The following is a 13,207-nucleotide window of genomic DNA, read 5'->3' as shown; positions in this document are numbered from 1 at the left end:
TCGTAACTCTGCAGATCCTCATCTTCGACCTTTCAGAGGGTTTTCACTTCATGTTTCTTTTCCGGCCTAATCTCCTCATGTCCCGTAGATGTATTACGGCCTGTGGATGCGTCCCCTCTCCCCCTTTTTCCTCTTGCATACCAGTATGTGGATAAACACTGGTGAGGGAAGTAAGAGTAAACATTGCAGGCAGAGGGGGGTTGACAGATGGAGGAAATTTAAGAGCAGTGATACTGAGATCTGAGATTCATGGTTTTATTTAACCTCCCCGCATGACGTTATAGTTACATTTCAGATTGTTTGTTGTTCACCCTCTGGTTACAGGAAATACAAAAAAATCAATTTGAGAAGAGAATGGATTCAAAATGTGGAGGCAAACATTTAAATTCAACACCCTCAAACATTGTGTACATCAGCCAATGAGCTCTTGGGTTAAATAAATATGTGTTATTAGGTTTATTCAAGTATAAGTTGTTCAACAATGTTACTTATTTTTCCATCTCTGGAACTCAAACCATTTTCTGATGCCCTCAGAAAAACCTAAATTTAAATAATTAAGTTTAAATCATAGACGTGTGATGCTGTCATTTGCTCAGGAACCCTAAAATATATTGTGAAAGAAACAAAGACAATGTGTTTTAATTTAGTAAATAAATATTTCCCCTTTTGGCCGACTGTGTGCATGAAGTTCATCATCATGTCGTGCAGATTTATCCTCATAAGTATTCAGAGTCATTAGTGTTTTCTCAGACCGCCACTTCCTCTGACGCCTGCGTCTTTCTCCACCTGTATCTGAGTTTCCGGAGGAGTTTGTACGCCGGCTCCGTGTACTGCTTGTTGACCAGGCCGAGCACCAGCGGCACCACGGCCATGCTGCCGATGCCAGTGCAGGACAGCACGATGTGAGTGGTGGAGTTCCACTTGGTGTCGCTGAGCAGCACGGCGACGCACACGTGCATGTAGATGAGGTAGGGAACCCAGCAGGCGAGGAAGGTCAGCGACACGGCCACCACGCAGCGGGTGTACCGCAGGTTCAGCCTCTGCTCCTGGTCCGAGGCCTGACTGCCCCGATCCACCGAGCGGTGGAGGCGGCAAATGTCCTTCAGCTGGCCTCGGGTGATCCACAGGACACGGCCAGTCATGGCAGCGATGGTGAGAATAGCAGGCAGGACGAGTCCGTACACCTCCAAGTAGATGAACGCGTTGGGGAACACTCGCCGGTACGAGCAGCACGTGGTTCCATTGGTTGAACAGCTTGAAAGTAGAGTCACATTTTGGGTACTCGCACAACAACAGCCGTTCCAATCTGGTCCTGTCCAGTTGTTCCACCCGAACGCAGGTAGACACGCGTACAGCAGCGGAGGCAGCCACACCACGAGCAACGCCAGAGGGAAGCTGCGATGCATCCACAGGTTGTTGTAGTGCAGGGGGTCCACAATGCAAATGTAGCGCTCGTAGTGCACCATCACCAGGTTGAAGAGGAACGCCAGGAAGAGGAAGTTTGGAAACGTGTGCGCCACCATGCAGGAGCTGAAGCTCAACTCCCGGTTCAGGCCCATGAGCGGCACGAAGGGCAGCGCCACGCCCGTGCACATGTCCGCCACCAGCAGGCTGAGGAAGAAGTAGTTGGGCGTGTTGTGGAGCTGGCGGTTCCAGGCGATGCCCAGGATGATGACGAGGTTGGCCAGGATGATGGAGGTGGACAGCGGCACGGTGATGGCATAGATGAGCTGCTCCCTGGAGAGGCCGGCGAAGGACTCGTTGTCGTCCATCGCGGTTGGAATCTGGAGACTTGCTCACGATCACAGTTTGGCACCACACCCATCAAGGTGCAGCTACCCTGCAGAGAAATACCATCAGAACTGGAGTAAATGAGGAGACCCTGTCCAGAACAGGACCTGGAATTAATAACCAAAATGACCTGCGTGCTTCCAGAGGTTTATCCATAAAAGGGCATATTGTGGGATGAGAGGATAAAAGGATGAAAAAATATGTCCTCGCTCAACTTTGCTGAAATTTGAAAGAGATGGAGGGAGAATGGAAGAAATGGGAAATAGCAGATATTAGTTGATTTCTATTTCACTTTCTTCCTTCACACAAATTCTGGCGTGAAATATCTTAAATATTGGGGAATCAGTCAGACTTCCTTCTACCACTACACCTACGATTTTTTCCTGCGGCAACGCAACAAATAGCCAATTCAGTATTATAACACTTTAACGTGACATCTATTGCACCTCTGTCCAATTGGCTGAAGGTTTCTTGACCACTGAAACAAGCTAACAGCCAACAGCACATGTCAATGGACGTTTGGCTGCTGTCAATCAATAATGTATCAGCAGGGGACTCTGGAGTTACACCAGCCTTTGTTTCCATTATAACATAGAACTTGATATCTTGAGGTGAATTGGCCACACCTACATTTAACACATAGTTTTATGTGGATTTGCTTTATGGTTCAGCTTTACTGTGTCTCCCTTTATAGGTCCGTGCATATCTGCCATCGAAAGAGGATTATTGTAATAAGAGTGCAACAATCAGTTTTAACAAAGTTGAACATCATATATGCAGCTTTGAAATCAAACATAGCAACATATCAGTATTACCAGTATGTATATATATGTATATATAAATACATATATATATAAAGGAGCAAACAAAGATTTACAAGCAAACAAAACTCAGTGAAGGGAACTTTATGGTACCAAAGTCCTGTTCCAGGTTCAGTGAGTACTGTCTTAAAAGAGTCTTAAAAAGCTGTAAACATGCACAGGATCATGACTCATGTTTATTCTGGCTCAGTTTTGTGTTTTCTGTCGACTCTCTTTCATTAAATTAGTTTTAAAGATATTTCCTGATTCATCTTAGAATTAGAGGAATCTGAAAAGGGATCAAATACACATGATATCATTAATAATTCTGCATTCCGATTACTTTCTATGACGTGATTTAATGTAAAAATACAATTTCTTCCTTTTTAATGCACAAACTAGTATTAGTCTTACCTTTTGGGGATGCACAGTCCAGACATGTATCCTCTGCCAAAGGAAATTCAAATAGAACCGAGCTTCTTATCACTCTCCTGTTAACTTTCCTCTGCATTTCATACCCTCAGCCTGTGTCACCTCCACCACAAACTACAGGAGCTTCTGTTATCATTCAGAATCCCTTCGGTCCACTCGTGCCCAGCAGCCTTTTCCCACCACTGAGTCCACGAGAGACGCAGAGAGAGAAGCCAAGTGTGCGGCTGACCCTCTCAGATACTTTAAAGGGGAAGTGCATACTGGGAAGGACGGGGAGGAGGAGGAGGAGGAGGGGAGTTATAGACTAATATAGGTCCATCTTTTACTGGGGGGGGGGCATGACTGGAAGAGGCAGAATGGACCATTAACCCCTTCAAACTCTGACCTTCATTGGCCCCTTGCATATTTCTTGCCCCCGCTGTCCAGGCCTGGAGTGCACATCCATGAATGGAAGACGACGATTGGGAAGCTGTAATCGTTAGCAGCCTGAAAAATGATAAGAACATTCCAGGTTCATGTCCGTGGTGGGCATGGCATGTTGTTTGTCTTCACTCTCTCCATCATGGCCCCCCAGACACTTCAAGAAGCCCCCCCGATATTTATCATCTGAAATGGAGAAAAAAAACTGTTGGAGATCACAATATGGAATTGACAAATAGAACGTGGACATCTGAGAAAAATGTTGGAGGAATAAGTATTTCTTTGAATCTAACAGGAATCATCTCATTTCTCATTTAACACAATAAGAGACTAGTTCTTGAAACATGGATTTTAAAGGACCCCTCTTCAATGTAATCACATGCAAATATTTGAGCCATTTGGGTGTTATAACTCTTTTTAGTAATAAATTAGATGCCGTCAGTTTATTTAAGTGTGACTCCCCGGCCACACTTTCCCCTAAGTAGGTTAAAACAAATGCTAAGATGTATTTGGTCCCTCTTTTTAGACCGGCCTGAACATACAGTCCCAACCTGTACGTGTATATAAGAGATGTCACACACGTCTCATATTTAAACACAATGTTGGATGGAAGGCCGGCGGGGAACTGGTTTCTTACCCAAACACGGGACCTTCGCCGATAGCTGGGAGCCGAGATGGATGAGCACCAGTCAGATAATGGTTTTAAACAGAGATGTACCCGAGAGGGAGACACTGAGCAGGGAGGACAGGCTGGACGTGAAACCACAACATCTTCAAACTACGCAGGAGGACAAGGAGCATGGTGGGTTTCCTGGAACACTGGCTCCCATACCGCAATAAATCAAAGATCTAATCTGGATTGTTTGTGCATAACCTCAAAGTGGAGTGTGTTGTGATTCATTAAAAGGTGCACGGAGTCAAACAGAGACCTCAACTGGCAAAGGAGATCAGACCCAGTGTTTGATAATGTTCTGCAGCAAGATAACATTATTTAGAAAGCTAATGTTATCCAACATTATCCAATTAAGCTTATGTTTTCCTGCATTGCCTAGTAAAGCTAATGTTCATGGTCATTTTCTTTATCTTTTGATGCTAGCATTATCTAGCATTATCTTGTGATGCTAACATTATCCATCATTATCTTGTAATGCTAACATTATCCATCATTATCTTGTGATGCTAACTTTATCCATCATTATCCTGTGATGCTAACATTTTCCAGCATTATCTTGTGATGCTAACATTATCCATCATTATCTTGTGATGCTAACTTTATCTTGTGATGCTAACATTATCCATCATTATCCTGTGATGCTAACATTAGCCAGCATTATCTTGTAATGCTAACATTATCCATCATCATCTTGTGATGCTAACATTATCCATCATTATCTTGTGATGCTACCATTATCCATCATTATCTTGTAATTCTAACATTAGCCAGCATTATCTTGTGACGCCAACATTAGCCACCCTTATCTTTTGATGGTTACATTATCCAATATTATCTTGTGATGCTAACATTGTAAAGTGAAGCTAATATTGTTTAGTCGAGCTACCGTTATCCATTCTTTAACTTAGCAAGCTAATATTATCTTCAGATAATGTTGACACCGCTTTCTTGCTCCAGAAGATTCAGGACGCTGCTGTTGTTCATTAAGGTAAGAATTCTCTAATTATTTATTATGGTTTGTTGTTTATTAGGTACACCTACACATAAAGTAATAAAACTGAACTTCAACAAAATTTTCGGACATGTACATTGCACACAGAAAGTTTACCCTTCAATAGATTATAACAATGTGTATTTTTATTTTCCGAACATGCCAGATAAGAGCCACGGGTTGTTTGGTAAAATATTGAAATGTTTTCAATAATTTTGTAAATTGATTCAAGAATTTAATTCTGTCCCTTTACTGCATCCAATCTTAATCACATTTCCATATCAGTAATTTTCATGATCTGAGCAAATATTGTACAGAAAACGTCACCATGACATTATAATGAAATAGATGCTTTGTTAACAGGCTTGTCACTTTCCTCCTCATCCTCCGCACATGTTTACCTTGGCTCTAACATCTGCTGTCAGAGCAGTGGCCCACAGAGAATACGAGCTTCAATTTAATAGATCAGACTTTAGCCCCGTCAAGGTCTAGAGGGTGATTCTCCTGGAGACCACTCCTCGCCTTTGTCTCGGCCCAGGCTGACCTTTGAGGCCAAACACTGCTGTGACAGATGAGGAAAATATCCTGCTGCCACTTGACAGGTGTTCTTTCCTCCTTGGTTGTTAGTTGACCTTCCGCCCGGCTGTAGGAAACGCTGCTGCTGAAACTGTCGGACTTGTTGTGCGTTCCTTTCATACAGGAACGATCCCCTATCAGAAATTGGCTGATGTTTCTGTCGTCAGAATAAGACCCAGCAAGTTACAGAGTGATGCTTAACTGTCATTCAATTCTAATCTGAGAATTCCTTAAAACCAAAAGTTTATCTCTATTAATATTACAATATGAAGAATTCTAAACAGAGTTTGGTGGATATGCTACCCTGGCCGCTCTTCTGGTTCAGGAAGCTGGGGATCATCATGAGTAATATCCACCGATCAGTCGTGTTTAGTGAGTGGGACTTTCTATTCATTGATTGATAGGCACTGTTTTTTTAAAACCTCCAATTGCTTGGACATGGAGCCAAACACAATTTATCATCACATTTGTTAATAAAACACGACAATCTGTGTTTTTAGTTTGATTTGATCTCAAACGTCTGGATAAAAACACATAATCAGCTTAATTAGAGACTAACTTGTGTTTGGGTTGAGAGCTGAATTTCATCTGTTCATTACACACTATCTGACTGAACAATGCCCAACCATGTTTGTGCGTACAAGTGCATCACTGCCTGTCTGTGTGAGTGAGTTATGCATGTGCACAAGTACATCGTCAAACGCACACAATGATTGCGTGAGCTCAGAATCCAGGTAGAAAGGAAGAAGCACTTGGTGCACAGGAAGCCATGTCCACAGTTGTTTTTCCTCCGTATGACGGACAGCAGAGAGGAGAGGAACCAGCAAGTACAAATAATAGGACAGAACAACAACGATAGAGTTTTTGGAACAGAAGAATAGAGGCTTGGGCTTTGAAGGTTTTATAAAATATGTGTGAGGAGGAGCTGGGAGGAGTGCAGCAGTCTGGTCAGGAAGTAGCTTCCTTCTGTTAGGGGGCATTTGCAAAGTCCTAAGCTGAGGAACTCGCCCCTGAACCTGAATATACATTAATATAAGTAACTGTACACAGGATGGTGAAGTTTGCACTGCTGAGGTGTTTCTGAATAATTAAGAAATGTTGTGCTGAAGCCTTTATATATAACAGGATCTAATTCATTTATAAATATTCAGATTCAAATACAGATATTTAATATTTATGTTGCAAATCTACAAACACAACTGTCTGAGGTCACAGTCATCGTCCTTGCTTGATTCTGCATAACAAAGAACACCCACTTGCTGTCGAGTCATTCTGCTGAAAGCTAAAGACTGAGGTCATTGTGCTTTTTCCAGATAAAACCCAAGCTGCCGTATTGAGGGAGGAACCTTCTGGGAAGAATCATGAACTCACCACTGATCAACCATATCCAAATAAAGGTAAAAATCATATGTAGCACTGCCAAGGAGGTAAGAGTATGTGATATATCTGGATCTTGTGAATTTAAATATTGATCAAGTTGCGTTAGTTCTCAAAGGTCCTTGGAAGAAACTTTTAGATTTCTACTATAGTTTTTTACAACATGTTGTCACCTTTGGGCCTCCATAGTCTGTAGAAGATAATTGCAAAAAAGGCTTTGGTGCCAATCAGACCGACTTCAGATTCACAGAATCTCATTGAGGATCAATCCGTATAAAACTTTACTACCCAGAGGAGACAGATATTTGTTGCTGTAGCAAGGACACAAGGATATATTATTTAATCAAAGCTTTGAATTACATCTTTTGAGTAGTAAAAACTCTTGTGAAATAGTCAAAAGAGTAAAATAGAAGAAAGGGAACAGAGAATTCGTTTTTTTCCATCTTTTATCATTACTCTGCTGCGGTTTTGGAAAGCTCTACTCCCTTAAGATTCCTGTTGTCTCCAAACTGACTCATCTCCTCTCTGTTCTTATCTGATTAAAAACATATTAAACATCCGCATCAAAACAGAATCAATCAACAAGCCGAGACGCCACTTGAATTTAAGAAGCTTTTTGGTTCTCTTTCCCAGACTTTCCATTTCACCACCACCAGAAAAGTGACCAGTTTAGTCTCCCAGCAAAACTGGTATAAACAGACCAAAATAGTTATGAGTATAAACGTACTCATCGGTTGCAGATAGCTTTTTAAGACATGAGTCACAAAGAACACAGGCTTTGGTTGAAAATGATTTTTATTAATTACCCAGAGGGATATTTCTTCTGTATTTACACTGTAGTTTACATCAAAGTTTGGTGAGATAAGTCACCAAAGAGAGATGAAGACCACACACACACTCGAGAGGGAAACTCTGAGAAATGTCGTCCTGTCATTTAGCAAACAAAAAATCCAATTAAAGTAAAAATTAGTCAGCAAGAAAAAATGAGTGTGTATCTCTGAAACATTTTAGATGACAGAATATTGAGTGGGTTGTCAAAAACAGGACACTATAATGTATCACTCATTGAACTCCACTTTGTGTTAGTGTGTGTTTGTTTTGAGTCACACTCCAAACTTGTGTAGAAGAGATCTAGTGACCATAACTTCCTTTTACACTCAGTTACTTTAAATGGGTAAAATGAAGTACTGGTGGAAAGGGGAGAAATAATCTGTTGGATGCAACAATCCCACTTCAAACGTTTAGATTAAATTGTGAGACCACACATGAATATTGTTTAAAATCCTGAGGAGAAGTGAAAAATGTTCAATCCAACGTCTCGGATATTTATTTGAAAAATATCTCTCTCTTCTTCTTGTCTCGCCTCTTCCAGCTGGTTCTACCGGTCGGGTCTTTGAAGGCAGAAGACTTTCGCCTGTTTGTCTCCAGAGGCGGTGACTGCGTGAGACGCTTCCCTGATGGACAGACAAAGACAATCGGGTTGAGATCAAGCTTCAGACCTAAACAAGGGCGGCTATTTATATTGTGTTAATGATCTTGTCATACCTGTTGATGGCGAAGTCGAGGATCTCTGCGGTGTGGCCGTGGTACTCGGACACCATGTTGCCAGAGCGAGCGTCCCATAAGCGCAGGGCTCCGTCCAAACTGCAGGTGGAAACCACAGAAGAAGACTCCTCCCACCGCAGGTGAACGATGCCGGCCTGGAGGAAAACAAGAGGAGGAGTTTAAGGTAACGGGTGAATTACCAAACTAGACACACAAGCACCCCCCCGCCCCTCTTGCTGCTGCTGGTTACCTGGTGCTGGCACCTGTACCTCAGCACCTGGGAGGAGATGTCGTATATGGCCAGAGTCCCGTCCAGGTACGCCACCGCGATGAGAGGGAGGCTGGAAACAAGACAAATGAGACAAACTGTCAAACTCTACTTTCCACAGTCAGACGCTGGAGACTTTCCTAAACTTTACAATACTTAAGAACTCACATGTTACAGAATCCCACGGATTCGACGGATGTTTCATCTTCTATGGATTCTTTGGGGTTTCCTTCATTCGTAGAGAATACTGCAACAACCTTCACACACACACATCAAATCAAGAATTGTGTCTTAGTCTTTATTCTCCTACCTACAGAATAACAACCATTCCCTCTTTCCTTTCCAGACTGTTCTATCATGGCGTTGTGGTGACACCCACCTTGCCCGTGGCGGTGTTGATGAGCTTGGCGCGGCCGTCCACTGAACCCGTCAGCACCAGAGAACTGTCCTTGTTGCACGCCAGGCAGGTCAGCGTTCCCCGGTGTCCGTCCTGACCTGGGAAAAGGAGATGGACCAAACATGAGCCACAATTAATAGAGGTGTGTGTGTTGAACCATTTGTTTACATTAAGATTATCTTTTTTGCTCATGTGCCTTTATTTGGTTTTAGATCTGGAACGTTTAAAACTTCACTTATTAGATTTATTCTTGTCTACTGTGTGTATAGAATTGGAAGGAACATGTAATCTCACAAGCTTGTTTGATTGATGTGCTTATTTTAAAAGTACCAAAAGCTTAAAAGGTAACAGGAAGATGAAATTAAACGATAGAACTGCCAGACTCACCTTTGACGACATGGACGGCGTTGCCCTTCTTCAGATCCCACACACGTACTGTCCCGTCATCATAACCCACCACAGCCCGTTTGCCTGAGAACATATAAAACTAGAATTACAGCCTTTTCCTGAAGTGGTCTGCCTCCGCTGAGGTCACCAGGATCTTTTATATTTGACAACTGAAATCTGATCAGTTCTTCTTTTGAGTCTCCAGCCACTAGGTGTCACCAGTGTGCAAGCAAAGCAAATTATAATAATACACATTTGAATTTGTTATTTAAATTATTAATTATGGTCATAAATATAGCTTTATACATATCTCATTATTCTGGTCTTGATAAATACAGCCCAGGCTCAACTGCTTTTAATTGTACTTTTGTACAACTACCCAGTGACTCTGTGTCCTGGTTTCCTATCCCTCACCATCAGGCAGGAATTTGCCGCAGGTGGCCTGGCACGCAGGACTCTGGAAGGTTTTACAGTCTCCTGACGGGATCTTCCACATCCACACGTTGCCGTCGCCTGTTCCTGCCAGCAGCACCAGAGCACAGGGATGCCACTCCAACCACTGAGGAGGAAGCAGCGCAGACCACCAGTTAATTAACGGGTAAATTAACACACAGGTTATATGCATTTTTCGACTGGAGGCAAATGAGAAGATCTTGTAATCATCATTATTTGTGTGTCTTGCTGACGGGCAACTCAGCAGTCGTGGTTAAGCAGGGGGAGAAAGTCCGATCGCTCATTTCAACCACAGAAAACCACTCAAAATCTCAGCTTAGGTATTTAGGCATAAATTCCTTTAGCCCAATAAAAGCGCTTACACAAGTGCTTACACACGCACAAACTGAAAACACACATTCTCTCTCCCGACGCTCTTTACCTCAAGATCTGACACCTCGAAAGACCAGATCTCCGATTTGGTTTCCACTTTCCAAACCTTGATCATGCCGCTCATGTCCCCGGTGGCCACCAGCGAGGAGTCGTGGCTGAACATGGCACACGTCACTGAGTCGGCGTGCCCTGTGGGAACCAAAGAAAGGGTTGTAATTTAACTTTACTGGTGTTCAGACAACTTCTGAGCCAAGACAGGAGCAGTTCAGCTTTCTATTACTTCTCTCCATTTTGTCTCCCTCACTAAATGGGGTCAAACAATTGTCTCTGTCTTCTGTTTAAGTGAAGACTAAACTGAATTTATGGACTTTAAGGATGCAAGCTCCACCCCCGGGTCTGTCTCTAGGAGGGAGACTCAGTTTCCATAATACAGAGGAGGTAACTTTATTATCCCTAAGGAACAAAAGAGGTCAGTCTTCCATTAGCACTCACCTGTGCACTCGAACAGCACCTCCCCGTCGCTCAGCCTCCACACGAAGGCCTTGTCGTCCTCTCCTCCTGTCACAGCCAAGCTGTTGGTCGCAGGATCCAAGTTCACGCAGAACACCGAACCTGGACAGAGGAAAGAGGAGATCAGATCAAATCCTTCACCGGGCTCGAGTGTCCGGAGCGTTTCTAACAGCACCAATCGGACCCAGGCTGTTACCGGTGTGTTTGGAGAAGGTGAGCTCGCTGTCATCCTGCTCGGCCTCCATCTCGTCATCCGTCTCCCAGCCTTCGTCATCATAGTTTGCTTCTGCAGACTCCTCGAAGTCCACATCTTCCAGCTCGTCAGCCAGATCATCTAATGGAGACACAGAGAAACAGAACAAAACCAATCAGTTATAAAGGGGGTGATTGGATTGGCTTTTCAACTAGACCCTCTGGGTCTCTGAAATTAGATTTTCTGACTGACTCCAGCCACTAAAAACAAATTTATACCAGTACAGGCTCTGGTTGTCACTGGTAAATATTGCTTAAAGCCTCCAGATGAGCTGCAGAGTGTTGATCTACCCACCAGGACCCGGCTCCTCCTCGTTCAGCTCGATGACTTCGATGATCTCCTCGTCTCCGTGGATCTCGATCATCCCTTCATCCATGTTGTCCATGCTGCCCGCTAACAAACACACACCCGTGCGAGCCCCACTTCCGCCTCGAGTCGTAACGTGGAGGTAAAAGTTAAACTTCGGCTCGTGAACTTTGCATCTAGTGAAATGTCAAAATAAAACCTCCCCGTGTTTTCTTCACATGTTGGGCTGGAGGTGCCGGCGCACGGTGATGACGACACACGATCACTTCCGTATTGAGCGTCGTTTTGCTTCGTTGTCCACAAGATGACGGTCGCACACAAAGAAAGTGAGAGGACGTGAGTGTTTGAATGCTTCCACTGCTTTTTGTCATTAATGTTAAATTAATTAATACAAAACAAAGCAATACAGTAATCGGTAAATTAAGATAAGAGCCAACTTTACTGATCCACACATTCAGTTGTTGCAGGAGCAGGCAGATCAGAAAATAGATTTATTTATACATTACATCCACTTTTAAGTGTAGTGATTTGAATATTAATGTTTTAAAGTAAAGTGTTGTGGCACAAGAAAATTTCTACAATTAAAAGTCCTGCATTGAAAAAAGTATTGTCATCAAAATATGCTCAAAGGTATAAAGAGTTATTTTTAGAGTATTTTCTCGAGGAAGTAAAAGTCCCTGCATGGGCAGAAATTTCTCTATTTAAATATAATCGCTGAAACTTCCTCATTGTAATATTTTGCAATCCTTCCCTTCGCCTGATTATCATTGTCTTCTCTCTGTGACTCTGTTTGTCTCCTTCATTCACTCCCGTATGGAGGACATTTTAAGTCATGTATGATCCTCCATACACCCGACACGCTCGTCTCTCTGTAGTGAGCCGTGAACTGAATCACGTCAGACAAGCATGAGTCAGTATCCTCATCCCGCTTCACCACTTATAGGTGCAGAGTCATGAAACTATCATTTACTCATGTGTGTGATTACAGGGGCAAAAGTGAAGCCATATACATGATGGTGATACTTTCAATTCTCATACCATTGTGCAGATTTGTGGAGCAAATAAGGAGAGACCGTGTTTATCCTTATGAATTCACAATATAACCTACAGCGTGGTGATTCAAACAAATGCCAAACTGCAATTACACATAATTATATTAATCAACCATTTAAGCACATAATCAACACAATATTTAACCAGGATAGATGTCAGTAGAACTCAATCAAGCTGAACTAAATTGCACACACTCATAGATATAAGTCCCCTGAATATGCCTGATATTTTTTATCTAGATCCATTAATTATTCCCTGGGAAAATGTTGGAAAACATTTAAAAATTGCTATTTTAAAGAAAGTGATTCAATAAATATTCCTGGTTCCACTCCCTGATTCAGAGCTGCACAAAAATAGAATCAGTCCTGCCCTGACCTATACTGCATCCTTCCATCAAGTTTCATGAAAATCCGTCCAGTAGTTTTTCTGTAATGCTTTTGACAAATGAAAACAAACCTCCTTGGCAGAGGTAATTAATCTCTGACCTTTGACCTCTGTCGGCTGAGGGACACGAATAGGCCAAGATATGACATCCCATGTTGTTTATGTGTGTATTTATATCTACAGTATTCATATGACTGCAGTAAAACACTGGGGTGACAT

At 42.7% G+C, this 13,207-nt stretch overlaps 2 protein-coding genes across 2 annotated transcripts; both read right to left on the bottom strand.

Moving 5' to 3' along the window:
* Positions 1-247: 247 nt before the first annotated feature.
* LOC133933756 (G-protein coupled bile acid receptor 1-like) lies at positions 248-3,210 on the bottom strand. Its single transcript, XM_062380967.1, has 2 exons — positions 3,006-3,210; positions 248-1,840 (listed from the first exon to the last, which is right to left on the bottom strand). Exon 2 carries the CDS (start codon positions 1,770-1,772, stop codon positions 747-749), a length of 1,026 nt encoding a protein of 341 aa, XP_062236951.1. The 5' UTR covers positions 1,773-1,840; positions 3,006-3,210; the 3' UTR covers positions 248-746.
* A 4,627-nt stretch (positions 3,211-7,837) lies between these two features.
* On the bottom strand, positions 7,838-11,817 carry aamp (angio-associated, migratory cell protein). Its single transcript, XM_062380966.1, has 11 exons — positions 11,540-11,817; positions 11,189-11,326; positions 10,975-11,094; positions 10,532-10,671; positions 10,072-10,216; positions 9,658-9,741; positions 9,253-9,368; positions 9,042-9,130; positions 8,856-8,946; positions 8,606-8,760; positions 7,838-8,514 (listed from the first exon to the last, which is right to left on the bottom strand). Exons 1-11 carry the CDS (start codon positions 11,628-11,630, stop codon positions 8,439-8,441), a joined length of 1,245 nt encoding a protein of 414 aa, XP_062236950.1. The 5' UTR covers positions 11,631-11,817; the 3' UTR covers positions 7,838-8,438.
* Between the last annotated feature and the right edge of the window lie 1,390 nt (positions 11,818-13,207).

Source organism: Platichthys flesus, chromosome 22, assembly GCF_949316205.1.
Source record: "Platichthys flesus chromosome 22, fPlaFle2.1, whole genome shotgun sequence".
Classification (NCBI taxonomy): domain Eukaryota; kingdom Metazoa; phylum Chordata; class Actinopteri; order Pleuronectiformes; family Pleuronectidae; genus Platichthys; species Platichthys flesus.
The sequence above is the reverse complement of the archived record's forward strand: the minus strand, read 5'-3'. Positions and strand labels throughout refer to the sequence as shown.